Genomic DNA, 27,143 nt, shown 5'->3' on the forward strand with positions numbered 1-27,143 from the left:
TTTTAGGCCATCAGACTAGGAAGTCACCAAACACTGCATCCCGGCTATGAAGCATGGTAGTGGCAGCATCATAATGTTGGTATACTTCTCAACAGCAGGCCCTGGCATGCTAGTTAAGGTAGAGAGTAAAATTAATCCAGCAAAGTATAGAAAAAGTCCCGAACAACAACCTGATGCAGTCTGAAAGATAAGAGGGACTTGAAAGAAGATCTGTAATACTATGACCCAAATGATGGAGTCAAAGAAATGGTTTAAAAACAACCAGGTGAATGTTGTGGAGTGGCCGAGTCAGAACCCATACCTCAGTCCAGCTGAGAATTTGTGGCTGGATGAGAAAAGGCCTGTTATCACAATCCTCATGTAACCTGACAGAGCCTGAGCAGTTTTGCAAAGAAGAATGGCGTAACATTGCAGTGTTCAGATGTACAACGCCGATTGAAACCTATCAGCAGGTTCAATGCTGTAATTGTGGCCAAAGCTAGATCTACTAAATACTGACTTAAAGGGGGTGAATACTTATTTTATGTTCTATATTTTTGATTTTGACAAAATAATGTCAAAATCAGTTTTCACTTTGACAGTAAAGAATCTTGTTTTTTGTAAAATCTTGTCAAATTGAGCTAACACTGAAAAGCAACATAAGGGGAAAACTTCCAAGGGGGGTGAATACTTTTAATAAGGACAGTATTTTATCAGTAATAGGTCCAGTTGTGGGTTTTAAGTAAATATTTCTCACAGTCATTACCTGGGATTTAAATTCAGAGGAGCAAGGCGATTAAATGTTTCCTGTTTTAATTAAAAGGCGGTGAGTCATAAGACTGAAAACATATCCCCCATGGAAATAATTACAGTGCAACTCATCCATTTTTTCATCCATAACACACTCACAAAGTAAAGTCATGCTTCCTGCGAGAGCGAGCAAGTGTGTGTATGTGTGTGTGAGAGAGCGAGCTGTAATACAAACTGATGGAGCCTCACTAGTTTTGCAGCTCCTAAACCTTTCACAGCTTTCAGCAGGTTAATTGATTCCCACTTCAGAATGACATCATTCAAACTTCCCCTTTACAGCTGAAAGAAATGAGCTGCAGCCGATGGCTAGAGCAGAGCCTATTAAAGTGCGGGATTAAGAGGCATTCCTCTGATGTTGTGAATGAAATAACAGGCTAAGGCAGCAAGGAGACTGACCTTACCTCAACATCATACTTGAATACGACTCCCATTAAAGGACAACCACGAAGGCTGACTAATAACGAGCTACAGTGCCATGCTGTGTTTCTGGTCCCAATATATGAAATATAAAGCTAAAGAAAAGCCTACCAAACCACAAAATGGTCAACATTGTGATGCCCTAGGAAGAGGAATTGAAGTTTTAATTGCACAGCTGAGAACAGACAGACACACAAACAAATGTGGAGTCTTATATTCAACCATCTCAACACTGATGTCATTGATGAAAAACATGCAAAGCCCTTCTTGGGGAGCTCACAGCTGCAAACAAGGTATGTAGGTCACATATAGATCACAGAGGTGTTCAACAAACGGTCACATTTTTTGTAGATATGAGGAGGTGCAGTCTAGGGTTAGAATGATTTTGCGTTGGGTGCTTGATGGTTCAGAGACGGAGGAAAACTTTGCTGGCACAAGTAGAGAGACAACAGCCTGATCTGCCATCTGTTCCTGATTCATCACAGCTCACATACATCTTTTGCCATCACTACGAACGGTAACGTGATTCCTGACCAGTCAACTCAGAGCATCTGTCTTTTGGAACATCAAGCTCGGCCCAAACTCCACCTCTGACACAAGTTTCAGTGTGGAAAAATACTGACAGCTCAATCCTCGTCTGTTTTATTTACCGGTGCAGTGACAAGGGTAGCTACAGTAACCACTGATATAATCTGAGGGCAGAGTTGTTAAGGAGACAGAGTTAAGAAAAGCTATTTTTCTATTTTTCTGCAAAAATACAATACCTTTAATGCAGTTACAAAGCAAAAAATGAATGCCATTATTGTAGGTTTTATTCTTTCCTTTAATTTATTATTTAAAAAGTAAATGCATTGCTAGATTCTCACTGTTAAGTTGGAACGGTTATTTGTCAAGCACCATAAAAAACATATACATAAAAGAATGCAGGTTTTATGTGACCCTATAAATCACCTGTACTTCAAGCTGCAAACTGGATGCAAGCCACTCTACATTCAAATAAATAAAACTGCATCTGAAAGCATTTTATGCTCAAAAACAATATCTGCAAAAAACCACATTCACCAGTGTTCAAGAATGGACATGTCAACCTTCATCAGAATAACAGTAAAAAGTGGGATAAAACTTCAACAGATTCTAAAGTAAAATAAATCAACGTTGTTTTTGAATCAACGTCAGAGTTGTGTAATCATCGTTGCCTATTTATAAAGATTGACAAATCCTCTGAGACATCACCCACAGATTTCCTGGGAAGCAGTTTAGAGCCTCTGTATGGTGGCTCCAGCTGTTGCAATCTTGGCAGTGACTGACTCTGCCTAATTCCTGGTTAATACACAAATTAGTAAAGTGGAACATGAGTGGAGCTGAGACTATACAAACATCTCTGGGCCGTGGACTGTCCTATCAAAGCATCCACCTGTCACCGAAAACGGCCACATTCTTAATTGTGTTGAACTTAAAGCCTTAAACAGGTGAGTTAGATAAAAATCCAACCCCTTTACAAGTGTCATGACTGGGAAATTAACTATAGAGACCACAACCGTCATGGCACTAGCCTTTAAACATGTTTATTTCTGGTGTTAAATTGAACACTTTAACATTGGGTCTCCAGGGATTGACTCCCTTTTGGAGCTAGCCTCAAGTGGCAATACGAGAACCATTTCTGGAGCTTTTGTCCAAAGAGACTAAAGGTTCCTTCAGTCTTTTGTCATTTGTGTTTTCCCTGTGAAGAGTAGGTGAAGCTGATATTTCCAAACGCAGAGACTGTTTGGCCACATCGTTGTAAAGCAGAGGTACAAAAGGATGAAGAAATTTTAAAGAAGGTTGTCTTATCGTGAGGTTTCAAATTCCTCCTGAATGCCATCCTTTCGATAACAGCCTGGACCTTCTTGTTGATCCATCTGTAACCTGACTGGATGTAGGCTGCTGGTATTAACCTGCAATTGGCCACGCATTTCACACAGCTTTCTCTTGCCCTTCAAGTATATGTGTTACCGTTTTCAAAATCCCCTTCACTAACAACAACAACCTCAGGGCAGCAACTTACACGCTGAAAGTTTCAAGTTTTGCAGAAGAGCCTGTGTGATGAACTCCAGGGTTTGGAGTCCCTGGGAAAATACACATTAAAAGTGGAGTTCTTAAAAGGGTGCTCATATGAACCTGGCTTTAGAAGTTTAGCTGGCAAGTCAACGAGCTTAACTAGATAAGAGTAGCAGTTTTTCTAGTATAGACATACCTGTGCGGCGTCCCAGTACTAGTACACACACTAATTCTAAGCAGGTTTTGGGTTTATAGTGCACTTACTCTGAAAAACTGATTCAGTTAGGTCATTAAAAATGTGTATTTCCCTTCAATGCAATGCATAAAGAAAATGGAGCAGCTATTCACAGCTGCAAAACATTAAAACATACCGATTGTGGTGTGACAACTTGTGAAGGATGATGGATGACATTAAACTTTAAAAAAAAAAAAAAAAATCTTTCCATATTTCTTGTTTTTCAGGAAATTTTAGTCAATTCCTGCTGCTGCCTTTATGGTAAAAACTATGTGACATATTGTGATAATTAGCACAGCAAGCATAACACCTACTATATATAATCACCACATAGTATGTAGCAGTGATGAATCAAAGTTGCACATAGCTAATCTGATTGAATTAGGAGGTTCAAAGCTCACTGCAAACCTTGCAAAAAGCAGATGATAAAGCAAATGTTCTGGAGTTGCAGATGAGGAGTTCGCTCAGTTCTAACTTAGTTGGGGAGGCTCAAATTTGCTTTCTTTCTGGGAGCTGCTATGCACAGATATGCAGAACATGCAGGGTGATTAGCCAGTCAGCCAGCAAAATGTTCGTTTCAGGCAGCTAATTTCGGCTTTTCTTTCATGTCAAAATCAGATTTTTTGGAAAGCTGCGGGAAGCCCATACTTTTGGCCTCGATACAGGCTGTTTTGAGCAAGTCCTCAGTTCCCTGAATCTCTGCAGAGGAGGTTGAGAATTCAAATTATTATGACCCACAGAGTCACAATAGCCACATTAATGTAAAACAAAACAGATTGAAATAAACCACAATTGTGAAGCACTTACCAGGTGCTTAAAATCCTTGACATCTGGGCCAAATAGATCTTATTAAGAAGATTTTAGGATATCATTAAAAGTGCAAGAACACCTACTAAATGGACCAAACATTTCCTTAACTCTCCTTAACTCTTTCATAAGCATTTCTTGTTCCACTGGCCAATGTTTAAAGCTCACTAGGTTCCTCTTTGCTTCCCTCTTTCTTTCATTTTAACAATTTTTGCACGTACAGTAAATCCTAACCGTACCAATGTGCATGATGTTTTCCATGTTGAAACCTCTGTGTGAGTCAAAAATTGTTGTGCACTAGATACCTTTTCTGGGCAGCACAGTTGGTCTGGGCTTCTGCTTTCTCCTCAGCGGGATCTGGCTCAGATCTTCCTCTTCCTCGCAGCAGGTGAGGAAGACGTGTCCACACGGGTAGCCCAGATACTGGTGGGCATCGCAACCCCGTCCTTCACTGCGAACCAGTAAGCCAAGCGCACAGCAGCTGCAGCACACCTGCCCACGTACACGCAACAGCAGAGCCTGTTAGCATCATCACTGGTATACACTTCACGTCTCTAATCAACACCTCTCTTTATGGACCCTCCATTTTTTGTCCTGCTTACTAAACAGCAGACAAACACAGATGAACACACTGGTTCATCCAACAGCAAAGGCCTTCAGCTGCCACCTCAAGCTGAACCACATGTCTAGCAAAGAAAACCAGACTTTCACCTTTTGCTGGAACTTTCCTCTACAACTGAGTGAGTGAAAGACCTGGCATTGATGACTTGGCTCGACTGCCTTAACACATGAACATTTGGCTCATGGGCCAAACCACCAGGTTTCCTCTTGGAGAACAGGGGAATGCTGTTAGAGTCGAGTCGGAGCAGAGGTACGAGTCCCAATTCCATATGGAAGCATTCACAGCCTCAAGGATGCAAGTAATAATGTGAGGTTTTGGCAGTTTATACTAATACATTTTAACCTGTTTGCCAATAAACACAAACAGACTATGTGACCTTCATGGAGTCCTCTCTGCTGGCACAAGTATCTGAAACTGAAACCTCACTCCAAAGTCGAAAATACACTGGCAGACTAAGCTTCCACCCTGTTACTGTGGCAAAGAACACACTGTGCTTGACTATAATTTTGCCCACTTATGTGCACTGCTGTTGTTATGAACCATTTTAAACAGTGAGTCATACCACACCTGACTCACAGAAACAGTTCATATTTTCTTCTTGAGGTATCCCTAAATCACTTCAGTGTTTGTTTTTATGGAGAACTAGATGAATAAATGTGTTCATCTATGATGTCATGTCTTCTGGTCACGATTCAACCAGCTTCATCTAGTTTCTTAATTTTTTTTCCCACTGTACGTACCTGGTAGGAGTCATCTGTGCATGAGTTCTCATCAACTTCACAGGTGTCGCCTTCTCTGGCTGAGGTCACCCCTGATTCACACTGGCTCTCCTTCACAGAGCTGAGGCAGCACTGCTTCTGGGCAACACTGCAACACAAATGCAAACACACTTATGCACATATACATATGCAATCCAGACAAGGACCTTTCTTTTTTATTTTTGCTTTAATATTTTTAATTTGAGATTTTCGAAAAAAAAGTATACTACATTGAAATGGCAGCAAGTGTTGGCTTGCCACTTCAATGCTTACCTAACAAACTCTGCTTTAATTTGAGTAGAGTTATATGAATATACTGTGTGTATGATGTTTTATTAGTCTCAAAATCTCCCTACATAAAAACCAGGCACATAATATCATTGCACAAAAGCAGTAGCAGCCACTGCAAGCACAAAGCTCCACAGTTTCTCACTAGTCAAGTTGACTTTGGACATTTTAGAGGGAAAGATGGTTGATGATGCCTTAATCCTAAAATTGGTCAGTTTCAGGCCTTTCTGTTTCCATTTGACCGATATATTTGGCAGCAGGAGCATTGAGAAGAAGATGTCAGAGAATAAAGAGCTAAAATGAGGAGCAGTTACCTCTGCAGTGCCCTTAACACAAATAAATCGGGCAAAACCAAAATGTAACATTGGCTATTTGTATTGACAGCATTGATCACAAATGCTACAAAAAATGTGGACCCAATGCAAAAGTTAGTTAGGGTCAGCTGGACTGGAGTGTGGTGCAAGAGATTATGCATGTCAGTTATCCAAATAAACAACTAATCAAAGGTATTAAAAGTCCCAATCAAAGGAGCAGCCACTGCCCCCATTTCAAAAGTCTTAAAAATCAACTTGCCAAGTAGTGAGAGTCGAGCAATTGTAAGTTGAGAGGGTTGAGTGAGCGCTCGCTGCAGCTCCATGCTCACAGGATCACATTTTCCTCATGTAAAAGTTTTTTTCCACTCATGATACTGTTCTGTGTGCTTGTATCACATGCATGCACCTGGTTTTTATATGCATTCAATCATGGTCACTGCAATTTGGCTTTTTGACAAGAATTTCATGTCAAACTGACAACAGATTTCTACAATTAAAATATACTATACACCGAACTGTGAGGGTTCTGTTTGTTTAATGTGTCATTTCAATGTTAGTTATGCACAAAATGGCTCAACTGTAGCTCCTTTACAGCAGCTGCTATAGAGTGGCACAGTAATTTGGTCACCATATATTACCATTGTCTACCCATGGCATTATTATCAAATTGCACCATCATGGTAGTGACCACATTACCATGTTAAGTTTCCACAGTGCTTCCATAGTTTAGTTTTGCAGTGGATATCGAAGCAGTAGACGTCTAGATATCTGAGTTTGTATCATTTTGTTGTATGAGTAATTCGCCTAAAAAATGGATGCTACACTTAGTGTGTAGAATCGTGTGTGCAACAATTCCACACCTCCAGACCGTGATGCTGGTTATTTGTTTAAAATGTGAAAGTGAGAATCACTCCCTTTGATGAGTAAACTGATGTTCACATGTAAAACTGGTGGGATGTCCTTTTAAATGACCACATATTAGGCCCAAATCAGCTGCCAAGAGAATATTTGCTTTACTAAAACTACAATCTAACACCTGAGGCCATGCCACTTACCTGCAAACAGAGCGCTTGTCACCGTTCAGCAGGGGCATGTGGTTGCAGTGACGGTTATCAGCGGCCCATTTCTGGCCAGCAGCACAGCATACCTGCAGCGGGTCTTCAGCAGAGACACCTGGACCTGCAGCCCGGAGACATGTAGGTATGCATACGTCAGTGCACACAAGAGTGATGGAATAAAAACAGCTCTACAGTAAATCCTCCGTGCCTGCACAGCTACACTGTACGGAGCAGACAGAAGCCTGGAGAGTGCAGCAAGTATGGTGAGCTGTCAGACAAAAACATATGGTAGACTGTGCGAGGCCTCAAAGGCGCCTTTAAGATTTCTCCAGCTGACTAAAGAGGTGCAGAATACAGTAGTCCATTTTTATGATTGGAAACTTTTTACCGAGGGGCTGAGCTGCTGAGTTTATTCTATAAATAGTCAGAAGTTGAACAGCACTTCTCTGGTAGGATTGTGAAAAAGATAGAAAGATATAAGTACAGGCTACCACAAGCCAGATACTAATCTGAGAATCCGGTACGACCATATTTTTTAGCATTTTTCCTTAAAACCGATTCAAATGATTCATCAATAATGTAAATTGTTGCCAATTCTTTTTCTGTCATTGTTGAACAGATTAATTAACTAATCATTTCTGCTCTGGAGTACTGTTCCATTTCACAGTGCCACAGAAGAAATGATACACGTGTATTGTAGTGTATAGCAGAAGCCTAAGAACAAGTTTTTCCCTAGGGCCCCTTAAAGAGGCTAATCCAGCCCTGTGTGTTTAGCCCAAAGTATAGTTTATGAGACCCACATGGTGCTGGATAACTAAAGTCGTTACAATACATCCTGATGGAAGAGAAGAAAATCTGAACCAAGTTTCAGTCTGTACAAAAAAAAAAAATTCAACCGCATGGTGAGGAATCATCATCTTCCCCTAATTTTGTGCCAATCTGTTTGGTAGACCTGATCTTTCCTTTACAATAAAATAGAACCTAACAAACAAACAAAAACAATAAAACATAAACAAATCAGAAATTATACCAGAAATGACATTCAGAAATTAGGTTGTGCCGTCACAGTTATCTGATTCTGTATTTTTGAACTACCAATGATCCTGGCAGGTTTTTTTTTTTTAAACCAAATGAAGTCTGAGCAATACATGTGCAGAATACATTACAGAAATCTAGATGGGAAAATATAGACTACCCTGTTTAGGTCCTTAAAATAAGAAGGATTACATTTTTTACATTCATTTTTAAGGTGAAAGAAGAAGAATTGAACAACCTTCTTAACTTCTTAAGGCCAGAATCAAATAAGACATCCAAATTTCTCGTACTTGGATAAATGTAGTGTGATACGACTGCCGACGATCTGACTGACACTGAAGTGGGTGATACAAACTAGACAAATTCCATTTTGTTACCATTAACATTTAGGATATTTCTATAAGTGGCGTAACTGATGCCAGAAAAGCTGCCAGGAGAAGTGGATTGTAAGAGAACATACAACAGCGTGTCATCTGCATGACAATACTCTACTCTACTCTCATGACTGATAACCTGGTCTAAGGACAGTGTATAAACAGAAAACAGTGACAGATCCCAGATTCACCTTCAAGGAACACCATGACTGAAATGTGAAACTGAAGACTAGGATTCTCCAACAACAACAGAAAACTTTCTATTACGTTTGAGCATAATAAGTTCAAAGTAGACCCTTTAAAACACAAGACGCTTTAAAAGCATGGAATGGTCTACTATGTCAAGTGCTGCACTTAGGCCAGACAGAACAAGAATGGTCCTTACAACCTTATCTGTAGCAAAGAGTGAGTCATTTGTCAACCAGAAGGCTGTTCCACTGCTTTGTAAAGCCCTGATACAGATTGAAATTTATCAAAATGTCATTGGCACGCATAGGATGAGAGGCAATAACTTTCTGCAACACTTTAGACTGGAAAGAACTTTTAGTAAAGAGTAGGTGATTGCTGAGAGTGAGCGGTTCAAGATTGGGTTTCTTTAACAGGCATAGCACTGTTGCATGTTTAATGAGATAAATGAGAAGGAAAAATACAAGTGGCCAAGGAGCAATTAATAATTGATAGGATGCAGGGACTGACAGTGGCCCATACATCTTTCAGGAGTTTGGAGGGGAGGGTGTCGATCTGGGACGATTTAATATGAGAGATGGTGGTTTTAAGGATTGTGAGGGGCAAATGGCTCAAAATGAGTAATTGCACAGTGTAGTGAAGTAGGAGCTGGGGGTGCATAGGACATGTACATCTGGAATTAGTCCTAATATTATCCACCCTTTTTACAAATAATTCTGCTAATTTAGGGCTCAATTTAGTGTTGATATACTGGGACAGTTTACGACAGAATCAGTTACCTTAAATAATACATTTGAATTATGGGTATTTCTGGAAACCGAGCTTAAAATTGGGCAGATCCTGTCTCTTTAAGCACAGCCTGAACGTGACTTCTTAGGATGTAGTTGTTGAGATGTTTCAGTCTGGACTAGAGTAATGTACCAACCAATGCTGTCATCCCAAGAGTAGTTCTGCTAGTACAAGCCTGATTACTAAAAAATACATACAGAAAAGAAATCCACAACTCCCAATGAGCATTTAGGTTTAAAACCTCAAGTAAAAATTTAAATTCTGTACTGAGCACTGCTAATGACTAACTGGAAGCTGACCATATAAAACTGCATTTTGATGTATACTTTCGATGCATCATAAGTCTGGTGCGAGGTGACCTGTATCATCAAATCACCTTTGTACAGTTGCTTTGGGTGGCCTTTATCAGTTGTTACTATTAGGGATGTCAACCAGTCAAAGTTTTTTTGTTTTTTAAACTGATCGATATCTGCAATATTGAGCTCAAACCGAAGCCCAATCATTGGTTTGTCACATAGGTGTCGTAAAGGGAGGACAAACCTTTAAGGTGCATTACCGGCACCTACCAGACTAGAGCATGGAAAGAGAACACAAGTTGTGGTCACTAATGTGTTTGGAAGCAATCCAACAGCCACTTTTAACATCTGCAATGACAGTATTTTGAGAGGTGGTAGAAACAAGGCTGCATTGAGTACTACCAGTTTAATACGGCACCTAGAACACCCAACACAACAGAGTGAGTTCTAACTAACTCAGACAAAAGCTGCACCGAAGCAACATGAGAAATTTCCTCAACAACAAGGTCAGAAAGATTACAGAGATTCTAACTGAATTCATCACGCTGGATGAGCCGCCCATTGCTGTGGTAGCGAAAACAAGTTTTCACCATCCTTTGGGTCCATGATGCACCCTATCCTGACATTTCAGATAATGTCCTACTGGAGCTTTACACCATCTACTTAACATAAACGAACAGCTTGGATGCAGAAATGCAACTGCCTTTGTACTGCATTGCAGAGATTTTCAATTGTCAAGCAAATGCAATGGATTGAGTTTAATAGATCTGATGTACTTTAAGTGTGTATTATCTTGGGGAAATTATGTCAAGTTAGGACTTTGTTGGCAGATGCGAAATACCAAATGACTCGGATCAAATTTCCACCAAAAAATCTTGACAAGGACAACCCTAGTCTCTGAAAAGGCCTCTGTAGCACCAAGATGTTAACCATAGATGCTTCAAGTTCTGGAAGTTGAGAGGAGCTGCCTTGGAGGAGAGTCCAACAGAAGCCTCCAATAACCTAATATCAGTTAAAGTTTTGTACCTCCACAGATTATTGCTGATAGGTATACTTACTACTGCTCAACAGAAATACCTCATGAGTCTGCCTGTTCAGGAGATGCACTGACCCAGTCATCTGGCCAGATGTTGCTCAGATCTCTAGAGCTGCCCATTTCTCCTGTATCCCACCTGTTGACTACAAGACCCGAGTGTTCACTTACTCTCTGATATATCTCAGACCTGGACGTTCTTGACTATGAAGTCCACCATCAAGTACAACTTTTTTTGAAATGTACAATCTTTTATGTACTTTCAATTTCTCATATTTTATTCATTAGTGTGTAGGAATGTGTGTGTGCAACCATGTTTGTGTGTGATGCTATGACTGACCTTAATCTATGTCTCTCTTTTTAGCACCTTACAAGAGGAGTATGCACAATTTTGTTGTATATTCTGTACAATGACAATAAATTGAATCTCAATTGTTATTAAATAATCACTGTTATTTGCTTCATTTGTAAGTGTTTTGTCTCACCTGTGGATATTTCTGTATCTATATCAACAGACTCCTCGTAGCTGCACTGATTCTTTGAGGTGTCCCTTAAACAGTAGGGCCTTTTCTGCCATATCCATTCCTTTCTAACCATTTGTGATTAAAAAAAAAAAAAAAAATCCCTTCTGTATATCTCTGAATGAAACATGACATCTCCGAAATGAAGTTGGGAAATCAAAGACCAGAGCATAACCCTGTACTATTTCTTTTAGACAAGCATTAAATCTGGGGCAGATTTAGGTTTTTTACTCACTGACATACAGCCGATTGTGCATTACTAAGAAAGTTGTATTGGCTACCGAGCATCTTTATGAATGACCCTGCAAATTTAATCAGTTACCTTTATGAACTGGCCATATTAGTCACTCAGAGGAAGAATACCAAAATAAAATTTCAGTAATGACTCCTCTTCAAAACCATCTCCTTTTTGGCATCTTTTTATTCTGTGGAGAAATGGAACCTTTTCAGTGTCATCAACTGAGGGAAATGAGCATAAAACGTGTTTAAAACCAGGAACCAATTAAATTCCCACAATTGAACTAACGCGTTTCATATTTCTAAACCTCTCGCTTCTGTTGATGCTCCAACCAGAAAAAAATAAATCACTCAGCTGCTTGAAATGAGCTGATTTGAAGCAAAGCATGCCTACGTCAAGGAGATGCTGACGTGGCAGCCATCACACTGATCACCGGCATTCTTCTCCTCAGCGAGAACCCCACAGAGATTCGAACGCCTCCCCTCCCTTCCTCCCCTCCTCTCCCACCGCTGTCACAGCAAACCTGGCTGCACTTCGTGAGGCTCAGTTGGTGGATGAACACATCGCGAGACTCACTGCTGTTTGCCACTACAGAGCATCAAGAGCTCATCAGCCTTCCCATCGCCTCCACGTCAGACCCAAAGCCGTCTCACTCTGCTGCTTTTATCCACATATTAGCATGAACACCCGAGCACACACGCACACGCACACACACACACAGACACACACACAGACACACACACACGCACACACACGCACACACACGCACACACACACACACACACACCCACCAAAACTTCCCTCCCTGCCCTTTGAAGAAAAGCCACTGACAAAGAGCTTTTGTTTTTCAACTCAATAAACCTTCGTTGGCTTATATACGTCGCCGAACATTTGCATATTCTTCATATTCATGCTGCTGTGAAATGAAGTTTTGTTTTGTAACTTTGAGGACATGAACCTAATTTATGAAAGAAAAAAAAACAGTAAATACAGAACGATTTCGGTTACTTCCATATTGTTCTGATGAATAAAAGCATCTAGACATGAGTAAGCGAAGGTTTTATACACACACAGAGCAGAACTGATTAGAGTTCACTGTGTGGATTTGTCTTGAAACATGAAGCTTATTTCTTTTAATTAAAACCAGCTACATCAGAGACTTTGCCCCACATGGTGTCAAATATAGCAATGTGATCAGATTTAGAGGCAGATTTACTGCATTCATTATTTCCTTCATGTAACATCCACTGCATTTACCTCGAAGTGTAATACGTCTAAACTATGCTAATCCCATACTGCACAGCGTACACTCAGATAAAACACAACCATAGAACCAGAAAGGCCGTCAACAGTTATGCTTTGAGCCTCACTTTGAAACTCTTCTTTTTCCTTTTATTTCACTTGGCTGCGCTCAGCTTCATCCCGGATCCTTTCAAAGCACAGTAAACAATCATTTAAAGCAAAGGCAGTCTGCAGCTTACTCTGCATAATTTGTAAGTACTGTCTTCAGAAAATAGTGTCAAGTTGAGAAAAGAAGAGGCTTTAAAGTAAAAGCAGCTCCTTCTTATACCCCCAAGACATTTGTGTTTCACTCTGTAAAACATCTTTATTGTAGAATCGACATCCTGGCTGAGAAACTACTTTAAACAGATGTTAATCTCACCCATAGTAATATCTGAGGCTACCTTATCCATGTTTTACTGACGAGTCTCGATGCAATCTATGAAACCTGTTTCTAATCCCAACAAGGTAGAGTTTAAGGTATGTTTCATTCTTATAGTACCACTGAGGGCAGGTGGATTAATATAACTGGAAAAAAATGCTCACACAATATCTCCACTCTCTCTACTGGTTTGATCCCCAATGTAGGCTGCTGGCAGTGCTGCTATTTTCCCAAGCATGAAGAAACCAAGCAGAACACTGGAACAATAACCTGATTCACTGAATTTAATTGAATAAATGATTAATCCTTTCACCCATTTCCCAATTTTCTATGATAGTAAACATCAGTGTATTTAGTTTTTTTAACTGTTGGTCAGAAAAAAACAGAAATTTTAATAGATATGAATTGGGGTATAAGGGAATAATTATAAGCCTTTTCCCATTACCATTCACTATGTATTCCACTAAGCAGTCGAACAACTAGACAATTATCACATGTAATGACAATGAAAATAGGTTTTGGTTGCAGCTTTATTGTGGGTCTAACTACTTTAACTGGAAGAGTGGTCTAGCAAATTAAAGATATTTATGAAAAACATTTCCAACACATCACCTCAATATAAACTAAAATAATTTAAACATAAAAACTAGGTTCTGACATTGTCCCGCTACAAGACAAAGCAACAAGCCACGGTTAATATTCAACTCAGATGGTGTAAATTTCTAACAAATTCATAAAATCAAACCGGAACGTGCATTTCCTTCAGAAACTGGACATGATTCCTGTAAGTTGCTGCCATAAGATTTAATGATCTGAGCAATTTAGAAGCAGAAGTGATGTTTCCAGCTGTATATCCGTGAGATTAGAAGAATGACACTTCTGGCCACCCGGTGGTACTGTGGAAAAATATGGTTCAATATGTTGAGCATGTTTTTGAAGTTTGAATTCTTTAGCATCTGCAGTATCTGAGAGGAAAAATAATATTTAAAAAATATTTTTAAAATAAATCAATTTTAGTAGGTATCCAAAAGATGAATTCAAATCATCAGTCTTCAAATTTCGAATATGTCAGAAGTTGAAATTCCAGATAGCATTTAGGAGTAGTATTGGGTTATACTAATTAATTTAATTTTGCCAAGGGCTGCCAAGGGATGTGGGTTTTATCAATCCTGTTGGCTTCATCCATTAAACTCACAGACACTATTTTTTTGTGTATCATGGTTGACAGGATGTTTGCCAACATGCTACACTTTGGCATTCTCTCAGAAAACAACATAAAAATCCACTAATAATACAAATAATAGATAATTACTATATAACACGCATCAAAAAGCTGCGTAGACACATGGGAAGCAAAACCCTGTTTTTAACATTGAAAATATGAGAAGGTAAAACATGGACATAGCCTCTGGGTCTGAAGAGCGAAGAGAAAGTGGAAGCACCTCAAACCTGCTTTCTTTCTGATCACCACCAGGAGGCGACTCATCTGGTGGAGAAAATAAAGCAGACTGTATAGACATCTATGAGAAAATGACCCTAATCCTCACTTGATTTGTTACCTAAGTAAATCTCTCCTTTGTGGTCTCAGTTATTATAGTTTGAAGTGTCCTTCAACATAGCAAGATGCTCACTTAGTAAATTTGGAAATGTCTTAAGTTCTAGATCCACCCCTTAAATGATCAAGATGGCAAATATGAAATTCTGAACTCAAGGCCTCAAAACCATAGTCCGCATGCCAATGAGTGATGTCACAAAATATAAAGTTTTTTAAAAATATTGTCTGTGATTTTAAGCTCTAAATATGTGGGCGTAGAAGTGTTCGACAGTAATCACAGAATTATAGAGATTTAGCACACAAGGTGTGGCTGTTAAATAATGAGACCAATGCTGTAATTTAATTTTAGTGATTTCAATTGTTCTATAATTTGATTTTATTAAACTCAAACAGATTGAAACTTTCAGGGGTTCTTTCTGCTTGGCTATTGGCCATTGCACACCACATGAGTTGCACATGCATGCTGTGGTTTGACTTACATAAGCCCAGTCTCATTATTTATTAACCACACCTTGTGAATGTAGAAAAACATAATATTTTCAGGGCCCCTGGAGGTCTGGAGACCCTGACAAGTTTCCCACTTTGTCTTGTTGGTTATTCATCCTTCCTCACAGATCTTCTGAATGCTTTCGAGAAGCAAAAACATGATCCAAGTCTGATTTTGTACACAGTAAAAAGAAATGAAAGGAAGTCAAAGGTCCATTTTTTTCTCACTGACACTAAAAGCAGAGCAAATGTACCACTGTTGTGTAAAGTATGTTCCAAGAGTGCTTGCCAAAGGCCAAACATGAGGTTTAGCCCCAGAGTCAGATGCAGCTTAACGGTCAGGAGTAGCCCCCTAATTACCAGGAAAACAATGGAAACCAGCACATGTATTTATAGCTCAGAAACCACACGTGTCAATAGTTATTGTTGAAAGCATCAACGCAGTTTCCGAGATCGCATCACTGCCCTTCCCTCACAGCAACCTGTTATGTAGCGGACGGACCAAAAATACGAGACATCCGTCCTCTCAAGGAGCTCTCATGGGATTTGTGTGGACAGATTAGCCCGGCCTCACACTGCTCGGCCATCGTTACTCTGTCTGGCCAAACACAGACCGCCCTCACTCCACACTGAGACACATGTCAACACATCTGTGCCGTCTGAGAAGCTATAACAACATCCAGGCACCTACTGCAACATGTGACATAACTAATGTTCGCAGCCATTAATGTCTCAGAGTGTGGGTGCTCCAGGAGCTAATGAGGTGCCGATATATTGAGTTACTGATTTATCATGCTGGTACATGGCTGTCCAGAAATATCAGCCAATTAGTGCTGACCGCTGCTGATATGATGGAGAATGTCCTCTGAATAAAAAGCAGTAATAGAGAGTAAAAACGGAAGGGAAATTTAGCAATATTTTCCAATATAGTATAAATTACTTCTTAATTTACAGACTGATGTATTATATAGTTTTCCTCCGACTAAGTAGAGGAACTGGATTCCCCTAAAAGCTGCAAAAATCAATATTTTCATATTAGAAATCCATTAAATGACATGAAAGGGGTCGCTTGTAGTGACAGACCCACAGAGATTCATCAGCGTCTCTGCACTTTTAGCTCATTTAATTCTCCAGAGTACAGCTTCACATTTTCAGAAGCAGTTGTTTAGAAAGTTGAACGTCTCACACAACTCTACATTAGATGCTAATGCCTCTCAATACATGCTGAAGGTGTAAAGACACGATTTAGGGGCCACTTTAAGGGCAGAGTAGAATTAGAAAGTAGATGTTAGTAGAAAGCAGTTCTCCATTTACACATCCATCTGAGACGGTGGTACGAATGCAGTAGTATTTTGTCTTGTTTTCTATATTTGTGTATTCATTGTGACATCAGGTGCATTCCAGGTATGGATAACAATACAATTTTAGTGTGCCTTTACTAGTCTGTGATTAGCCTAAAAGTGATTGTTCCTTACAAACTATGTAAGAGCCAAAATGGCCACACTGGCAAACTGCTTTGTAAACACAACTGTTGTAGAGAAAGCTCTTTTGGACCTTTAAAGGAACTTGTAGGGGTGGCCAGCACTTCTTGGTATGATCATTAGGAAGGCAAGTGCTTGTATTTCATTTTGTTACTTTTGATAGGCTTTATTCATTTTGTAGAATAGATCTTTTTGGTTGCTTTTTTTTTTGGTCTGTGTCTATTCTGGATTCCCTAAATCTAATACTTGCATGCTGTGGCTTAGAATCTGGAAAAAGATGGCACCTTTCACATTATAAGTCAGCCACCCGTAGACAGGGCTTAACAGAGGGAGCAACATTAGCATTTCTTTTTAGACATGCTTCTGTCCCTTTGACAAATAAGTTCAATATTCACTCTCTGTTTAGGTGTCCTCCCACTTTTTAGAAATATATGTGGCTCTTTCACTACTAAATGTTCCACAGTGTTCACCAGACAGTTGCTAACTTTCTGTGTTTGTAGTTGTCCTTAAGTAGTGGGCTTATCAGAATTGCTTTTTTAAAGCTGGAAATGGTTTTCTGCAGTGTCTTGGAAGGGAATTGATGAAGCAGTGACGCTAAACAGAAACAGTACAGTTGTGGACCTCTACAACCAAAGCGCTGAGCTGAAAGTTGGTAAAACTGATATAGATGTACTGTAGCAATACAGCTTTAAACAGCTGAAAATCTTAATTAAAAAACATATTTGTATCAACTTCACGGCACAGTGATAGTGTTAGCAGGCTTGTTAAACATACAGTTCTTTAACACTTTTAAAACTGGCTCAAGATATTTGAATTTCACTGTCCATTAAACCAGAATATTGGTTGAAGCGCAGTAAGAATTGGGAAATGAAGATACAAAGCGAGCTGCATGTGGCAAACATAAGCTGGACCGAGATAAAACAGCATCGTCTCCACCACATCTTTTCAGAAGTCTCTTCATTCTTGCTGGACTTTTACAGACATAAAACATGATGGATTCTATCTTTGCCCCCTCTGAGTGCTTTCTGTTTATTTGTGCAGCCAGTATGAATGGACTGATGAGGCTGTCAGGGAGTGTTGCTTTTACGATGTAATAATAATATGAGCAGGCCGGAGCGGGTAATGATTTAGAACAATGCAAGGATGTTAACTGCCTCAGCCGCCACTGCTCTGGAACAGCTGTGGGATTTTCTCACCCTGGAAAACATGACAGTCATTTATCAATATGTTTCCTAAACAAATAAACCAGGCTGAGCAGTGCTGACTTACTCCTCCACTAGGAATATCATTCATATCATTCAGGAATATTAAATCTCAAGTTGCAGAGATACATTTAACAGAGTTCTGATAAAAGACAGTGAACAAATTTAACACATTGTGACTTTTCAGTCCAACATGATTCATTCAATTGTAGAATTCCCATCCTCTGCTTGTCTCACTTTATGTTCTCATTGCTTGTTTCCTCACCCACCTGCATGGCGCCAGGCATGTGTTTAAAACAAGCATCTACAATCTGTTCACATGCCAAACAAGCTGCTTATCAACCAATATTGTAAACCTTATCATAGAAATCCAAATATCAAAAAACTTATAAGCCACAAAAATGTGAAACTTATAATAGTTATAAAGTATTAATGATGAAGTACCTTCCGATGTATTCAACTGCTTTTTTTTTAATTACAAATAAACGCACCGTGTGTATTTTAAAATCTATGAATCTCTACATTAGAATCAGAACTGTTGTCCATTTGTGGAAGGGTAGCGTAGGAAACAAGACATGTAAAATCAACAGCAAACAAACTGAAAACTGGGATGCTAGAGTAAATGTAATCATACTAAAGCCACTTGATGTTAAAGCCATAAGGCAGAACCAATCAGTGGATTTAAGTTGTGAATTTTGCAAAAATAAAGCCACATTTTGTTTCATTTCGACACCAACATTCTCTGATCAGAGGGGTGAACGTTTGAACACAGAGTTCATAGAGGGAAATAGCATTTACAACTATTCAGTCACACATGGTCAAAAAACGCAAAGGATACCAATAAACAATGAAATCAGGACAATCTGTAGCACTCAATCAGGCCACACAGTTCACTAGATTGCCCAAAGCTGAAGGACCTTCATGAGCAATTGGTTGGCACTGAAATGGTCTACACTTCCTGTATATAACCCTTTTCTACCTTAGTGGTACTCAAAGTGCTTTACAATGTTTTCCATTCACCCACCAATGACGACAGAGCTGCTATGCAAGGTTCATGTTTCAGTGCCTTACCCAAGGACACTTCAGCATGTGGAGAGACTGGGGACTAGACCGTCAACCTTGCAATTAGTGGAAAACCGACTCTTCTACCTGAGCCACCAAGCACAGGAATGAAACAAACATAATTTGAAATCTATTTTCAATAAACTGGGCACATAGTATAACTATATACTTTTACAGTATTACAATTTATGTTTTACATGTTTAAGCAGTTTTATTCTTTGCATATCTAAAAGGGAGTGCCCCACATTGCCTTGTATTAACCATTGGACACAGATGGAAATGGGTCAAAAACAGTGACTGCAGAAAAGGATAAGCATTCAGTATTTTCAGTAGTTGTCAGAATCTTCTTTTGGTATTTGTTGTAGCAATCAGAGTACTGAATAGTTGAATGGAACTCAGTACAACAAATATTTGAAAGTGAAAGGTGGGTGCAAAATGCTGATGGAAAAACTGAACCCCTTCCTTGCCTAGTCTTTTTACTTAGCCCCCATCACAAATATTTAGAGCATCATTGGTGCTGCCAGAATGGAAGAGGTTTGCCCAATTTGTTCTTCTTTTATTTATACTGGATCAACTGAAAAGTGCCTACCAATTGAGCTGTGTTCCAATAAATCAGCCCCTACTTTCATTCTACTCTGGCTGCGACTGACGCTGAATTCACCAGCTCAGTCCAACATTTAATGACTGATAGCTGACCATAATAAAGTCAGTTCATTACAACCAATGAACCTAACCTACAATTAACATTTTGCCACTGTTGACAGGCTTTAGGAGAACCCCAGGAGAGAAAGAAAAAACTGCTTTCCCTAAATGTTCAGACACAAATTTGACTCACTACATTTTAATTTTCTGTTTCCTGTGAGTAGAAAACATGGCCATCCAAAGATCACACTTCTTGTAATAATTTCCCCTCAGGCAGACGGGCTGCTTCTCAGTTTCGGCGGGAAAGACAGGTGTGTTTTTAAAAGAAAGATTGTGTTCCTGCTTCTTCTGCAAATAGCCAGTCAATCAGAGCACAGCTGTGGAATTTCTTGATCTCTTTGACGTCACCTTGTGAAAAACCGTAACCAGCAAGGATTGTTGAATTTCCCGAATCCATGCGAGCTTTTTAAAATGACCGTGGTGATATGAGAGTATCATCTCCGTTTTTTCTCAGCTTTTCTTCCCACTCATACCCCCTGGGTCTCATCTGTAAAGCAGGTGAGATTATAATGAACTCTGTACTTGAAAGGACTGTCCTTAGACTGAATCAGAGCCCATGTGAAATATGTGGTTTAGCACAAATCGAAAGAGAAAAGGCCTGTGCGGTAAAGCTCTGCGTCTTGTCTCCACCTTCCTCAGAGGCAAAGCTAGAAATACTGTATTTTCTGCTAACACTTTGACTTTGGTTTCTGACACAACAAAGTTAACAGCTATGTTGCTGCTTTCAACAGTTATTCTTCTGCTTTGCCTAGAAATGCTAATCTCCTGCAAAGCCCAGTGTGCCCTCCCGGCCTCCCCTTCAGCTCTTTTCATGTCTGGCAATCTATCAGGCCCAGACACCCGTCAACAGCAGCCTGTCCATCGCAGCACCCCTGGGCCCTTCTCCGGCTGCTTCGTGAGAAATGTCTGCCGTTTTCCTTCAAATACGAGACATCAGGTCAGCTCCAGCACAAAATTCAACTTTGAATTTGGCCTCAAAAGTTTCACTCTTTGATAAACATGCATCGTTTAGAAGGTCTATATCAGACGAGCACAAATTTCAGACAGTACCAATTTCAATTCCACGCCAACTTGGTTCCTAAATTCCAAGCTTATTCACAATAAACATGAGTAATGAGTAACTTCCTTTATATTGTGAAACGTGCTCTCTCTGTCAAACTGTATTATGCTGAATCCAGGCAGCATCAGGCAGGATCATTGTGGGAGGAATCCACCAGCGGCAGCGGCAGCCTGGATGAGATGTGAGCCGCGGAGCAGACATTGCCTTGAAAGCAAAGAGTTTTGAGAGAGCTGCCCACCTGGCAGCAAAATGCCAGACTCACTTTCAAATCAGCCTCTCACATCTGCCTGTCACAGCCTCACTGTGGAGGGTTTTAGTCCCAGAGTTGAGAATGTGAAATCCATTTTGAACGCTTTTCTGACAGAAGCAATAAGCATTTCAGCAGTCAATAGACACGACCTGGCATTAGAGAAAGAAAATCCAGAGCTTTAATTGCTCATATTCTGAAACGGGTAAAAGTGCCGCCCTTTAGCAACAGTGCCTTCATAGATGGAGAGAAGGTGAGAAGGATTTGTTTGGGGAATTTGGTTAGATTAGATTATTTAGATATCAGTTTCATATTATTAGCACAGGGATGGAGTGGGGTGAGCTGAGCTTAGCATAAACTCCTGGCCCTATTCAGTTCTTGTGTATTTAACCTGAAATGTAAACAATTATTGATTTTAGATTGGATTGTGAGGTCTTCTACCTGTGGACCTTTTCCCACATGAACCATTCCTGTTGGGCAGCTGTTGTACTGTTACCTGTTTTTTTTTCTAATTGTTGAAACAAGCTGTAAACGTGGACTTATCACGTATTAATATGTTGAACTTGGTAGAAAACAGATGAATACAAAGCAGTTACTGTATGCAGCAACTAAACCATCCATTCTGAGTATGTGTGCAAGTACAAGTGTGTAAATATAAGTTTTCGTTCCCTTTTTCTGCCTCGTTTGGATGGCAAAACATGCTTGTGTCTACTTCCTGAATATTTCCTTGATTTTTGCTCTGTTTTAGACTTTCACCATTAGCTACTACACACTTCTCTAGATAGTTGCTTTGCTCGATTAGCCAGAATTAGCTAAAAAGCCGGCTGAAATTATCGGCCAATGACAGGTTTATACCTGCAAGACTAGCTGCTAACTTTGTCTACCTAATCCGTGTTGGTTACAAACAATGTTTCTGTCCACCAAAATGTTCTTCCTTACAATGTTTATGTACAACATAATCATTGGCTAGATTACTTTCAGAGCTTAAGTGTTAAGTGCAATATTTGTGAATATCGTTGGAATCAGTCGGAGGTGGCTGGGGTGGAGGGTGGGCACACACAGGGTTCAGGGGTTCACATCCAGACTTCTATCTGTGGTACAAAAGCACTTTGGTTAAGGTTACAGAAAGATGGTCCTTTTAATTAAACAAAATAAATACAAGTCTTAATTCACTGCAGACATGTTTTGTTTAAAACCTGCTCGAGACCATTTCCTAAATTCACTAAAATGACATGCACACCTGAGCAGAATCACAAAAAGTTGTAGGTCTATAATGCTGTATCGACAAGTGGATAATGTCATTGTGAGATCAGATGTGTTGGTATGTTTACCAGCTGGTATTGGATCCAATCCTCTACTATGACCATGAGCCTTGGGTAGTGACCAAAAGAAGAAATAGTGGATAAAAGCGGTCAAAAAGAGTTTCCTCTGGAGCTGCAGATTCCACTGATAATCCTGTGATGGTTCATCACAACAAGCCGCCCCCTTTCACCTGTTACATGGTTTACATATTGTCATTTGGTGCATTGTTGGTATAAAAAGGTAGATTACAGCTGCTTTACATAAATGCATGCTTGCTACAAATGCTACACCAGAAAAGTAGAAGCAGAATGGTATTCTAGTAGGTCTCATGGGTGTGTAATTGTAACAAGATTATTACAATGCGCACACACTGACAGAAACTGAGGGTTCATTAAGGGCCTGCATTTTAGGCCCTTAATGAACCCTTTAAAAATTCCTAATCAGTACAGAGCTGAAAGCAGACATGGCATACACAGCTACTCTTGTACCTATGTTGTTTGATCCAGTTAAAGCCCACATAAATACATACTTTCCATAGCTGATTTCATTATTTTTCCTTGTTATGTTATGATTCCCAACTGACAGTGGGCTTGAGCTCATTTGATGCAATTCCCAAGACCTTATTGGCTTAAGTCATTATTAAATTTTGCATGCTTACAGGATAGCAAAGTGTAAAATTCTCCTGTATTTATGTGAAGACTGATAGGTTTGTTTTCAGTCATGTTAAAAGGTGATAAAGATTGCATTCAAGTTAGACAGTCCAGTTTTTATGTATTTTATATCTGACTAAGTACAATATAATAATGTCATATCTCATCCTAATAATGAAGGTTCAAAAGGATTGTTTTATGCAAATTTCCTATAGAACTACTTCTACAGGAATCCCACAATGCAAATAGCTGATTCTAACCTCAATAGAACAGAAGTCAATGGAAGACCTCTGGATAGACTAAGTTATTTTCTTTTTCACTTCAGTTCTGACTCATTTGGCAGCAATTAACCCAGCTCCAGTACTTAAGCCTCGACCTCCAACTGTTTCACGTGCTTTCCTCGAAAGCCATGATGTTACAAGATGCCTTGTTGCATTGATTAGCTGCAAAGATAACAAATTTCTGTTTCCCCAATTACCTCAACTCCTCAAACAAAAACAAAGACTTATTTTTATACTCGACAGCAGATCACAGTGTTTGTCGACTCTGTCTCATGCTTGACTCCTACAAACAGAAACAAATGCAGTTTTTGCATGATTAGCTGCTTGGTGCCCCACTTTCCTGCTGGCAGGCGGCATTAAAAGCACCGTGACTGGGGTCATAACACAAGCAGGCAGCCTGCGCACATGACCCAGCCATCTCTCCACATTCACAGATAAGAAGAACGACTCAGGTGACAGATGAGGGGCCCACTATACATTATCATACGCTTTTTATTTAGAGGATTTGCCTCCTTCCAGCGAGGCCCCATGAGCAACGTGTCCCTGATACTGGCTGAGAACAAAGCGAGAGATAGCGCGCTGAGAGACAAAAGCTTTCACAGATCCACTTAAGATATGTAAAAGAAGCCCATCAAGCAGAGTTATATGCAATAAATGTAAGAGGAGATGAGAATCAATATCATCCATTATTCACAATATCTATGCCAGTTGCTTTTAATGCAGACATCTTAAGAGGCAGCTTCTCCATTGTTGGGAATAACAATAACAGTAAAAAAGTCTGTCTCTGATTTTCCACCCAGACGCTGAGAGAAGAGCTCAGCTTTATTCCTTCTACAGCTGGGGGAAAAATGTCAGAGGCAGTGGCACTAAAGGAAGTCCATTTGGGCGTCTTGCGTTCTGCTCAGTCACTACGACACGACAACCTAAATGGAGTCAGTCCAAGTTAGGATCGGTGTGTTTTTTCTGGGCCACTAAGTAAACATTGGAACACCATTTGGCTCATGCACCGTGTGCTACGACACAGGCATACTGCGATGTAAAGTCTTCAGGGGATCGCATTTCTATGTACTGTCGTCTGCGTGCTTAGCTGCAGAGAATGCAGTATTGTTTGGGTGATTGGGGTCATACAGTAGGTCGGGCTCATGCTGCAGGAGTGTGGAGAAAAACGAACCTTCACAACAGTGGTATTATCCAGGGACAGCAGGATGTAAGAACTGTTGAGGCTTCGGGGGTTCGTTCTGACTCCCCTCTGGGTCCAAGGCAATAACAGAACCTTCCCATTTATCACATACAATATTGCTTTCACCAATACCTAAAAAAACCCTAAGGGCACTGGAAGATCTCAAGCTTAACCAGGGCACTGGAGATGATGGGCAGATGTGAGACACCTGAGGGCCGTCAATCTTGGACCTGATAATCAAGCAGGCCTTCCACTGACATCGTAAATAACGGGGATTGTGTCCCTTCACTCAGTTTGCCTTCAAGTTACTGACACCCTGCCTCGGCTGAGTCGATTCTGTCAGCACCAATAGAGAGCCTGATGATTTGTGCCTTCTGCCGCGCCCAGTTGACTTCATTTAAAGATTTTCCTCCTGACCTTGTGACCTCAATAGCTTGATCTGGTAAAGCTCAATGTAACCCACAGCAGACCCTTTCAAGGGCCCTTCAGCAACTCCAACATAATGTAGCTACAAACTGCATAAATAAACAAATAGCTACTGAAATATCCAAGATGAAGAAAAAAACACTTTATAATCACACTGTGACCTGCTTAACAGTCCAGTGATTTCATAATCCTTTTGTCTAAACAGGGAAAATGCAATACCAAACAATAATTTCTTGGAAATTTCCTACAAGAAAGGGTAAAGGTGAGCTGAGGCAATAGGTGGGCAGTCCTAAATGCTTTTAATGTTTTTTGGACAGCAGAGGTAAAGATGGAAAGATGCAAGCTGAAGAGAACCTGTGTGGAGAAGTGAGAAACTAAAATGTTAACAAGTTGCATGTACCATCATAGACACCTGAGTGATTGATTTAATTGAAATTTTAGCCTATATTTGTTTACATTTTTGCAAATGGTCATTTTTAAAAAATGCTATTAGCTGTTTGTAGTAAACAACTACCACTAAGTTACTCTACTTGACAACTGAGTTACTTTAATCTTGAAGAAAGCTTTAAAAATGACAACTGTCAGGCCAGCTGGAGTTATAATTTCGAAGATCTCAAAACATAAATGGTCATTTATTCATGATGGGCATTGGTGATAGCAATATCAAAAATCTAAATGTGTGTACCATATCTGTGTGTGAGAGCACACTCCAAGATTTTTGAAGCAGCAAAGACATCAATTGCACTCTTCAGAGATCTGCTGGTACCCAACTTTGGTTAAACAATGTCAACATGCAATTTCCATCTGTTCCACTACTCATTGCCCAGTGGCCAAAAACATCTTGGTAAACCACAATATACCCACATGATCAGTCACCATTGGAAGCATTTCCAGCTCAGATGCCAGACAATAAAATTCAGTATCCAACCTGACGATCAAGACAAAACTGTCCCACTGTTATGTTCTGTTTATAAACCAAACTTTAGAAAGTTGAGTACACATTTGAAACATCTTCTAATGAGGGGCTCAGGACAAACTACTGTACAGTTTTATCAACATGAAACAGATAGTACATGTCCATATTTAACTTTTTTAGAGAGACCAACAACAGAGGAGCTTACAGTAATGAGAGGGTGCTGTGCTAATGTTTTTGATGAATTTATTTGATTTCTAAAGCCCATACAGGTACAGCGCATCCAAAATCAAGAGACGATCTGAAGTTATGTGAACATAAGCCGTCTGAAAACAAGAAAACTGTCTTGCCTGAGAGAGAAGAAAGAGTGGCTGAGGTAGCTAAAAGTGCCAAACAAAATGATGTGTTGAAATCATTTCAGATAATGAGAGATGATTACACCACCATCTGGAAGAAACTGGTGTGCTGGTTATTGATGTGTTTGCCACAGTGTGTTTCAAGTGAGCTTATTTCAACTCATTGCAGTCAGCGACTGTTTCTGTAATTCTTTCCAATGGGGAGACAGTGTCATTTTCCTCTAAAAACCAATTTGTTTCCTACACTGTATTCCACACAAACAGTTTCTATTAAAATGCTTCACTTAACTCAATTGATTCCAGTCCATGATGGTCTTAAGTGTTTCTAATTGGGTTTCAAAAACCACTAATGGCCAGTGAGACCTAAGACCCTAAGACAACATGAATGTAACCCTAAGACAAATGTAAGATGCTAAGTACTCAGAATATCCTTATTTCATAAATTTTCCTTATTTTTATAATTCTAAAAACTAAAAAATCTGTTAAAAAATCAGGAGTAGTACCATATGCAGGAATGTTTTTATAATCCTGCTGCCAATGGCTGCTAGTGGATTTCTGACCATTACTGCCTGCATTTGTTAGCTCTATATTCCACTCCCACCTGCACCCGCTAACATACACAATATAGAGTTGAGCAAAATGAATAAAAATGTGCCATTCTGGGGAATGAGTACATATTTCATACATTTCTCAGTTGTATAATACATGCAATAGCAAGTGCATTATCTTTGAACAAGACCTACTTCCACCGAGCAGAACAGGTGTCGCTTTAACACAGAG

The 27,143-nt window shown here is 39.7% G+C and overlaps 1 protein-coding gene across 2 annotated transcripts in view; it reads right to left on the minus strand.

Moving 5' to 3' along the window:
- The window catches only part of fbln2 (fibulin 2), an 82,459-nt gene that overhangs the window by 38,286 nt on the left and 17,030 nt on the right, over positions 1-27,143 (minus strand). For both annotated transcript variants that reach the window (XM_035951857.2, XM_023278175.3), the window contains exons 3-5: positions 7,323-7,446; positions 5,648-5,774; positions 4,591-4,777 (exon numbers count right to left, since the gene is read on the minus strand). In XM_035951857.2, coding sequence (XP_035807750.2) covers positions 4,591-4,777; positions 5,648-5,774; positions 7,323-7,446 — 438 coding nt within the window. The remainder of the gene's footprint in view (positions 1-4,590; positions 4,778-5,647; positions 5,775-7,322; positions 7,447-27,143) is intronic.

Source organism: Amphiprion ocellaris, chromosome 5 (assembly GCF_022539595.1).
Source record: "Amphiprion ocellaris isolate individual 3 ecotype Okinawa chromosome 5, ASM2253959v1, whole genome shotgun sequence".
Lineage (NCBI taxonomy): Eukaryota > Metazoa > Chordata > Actinopteri > Pomacentridae > Amphiprion > Amphiprion ocellaris.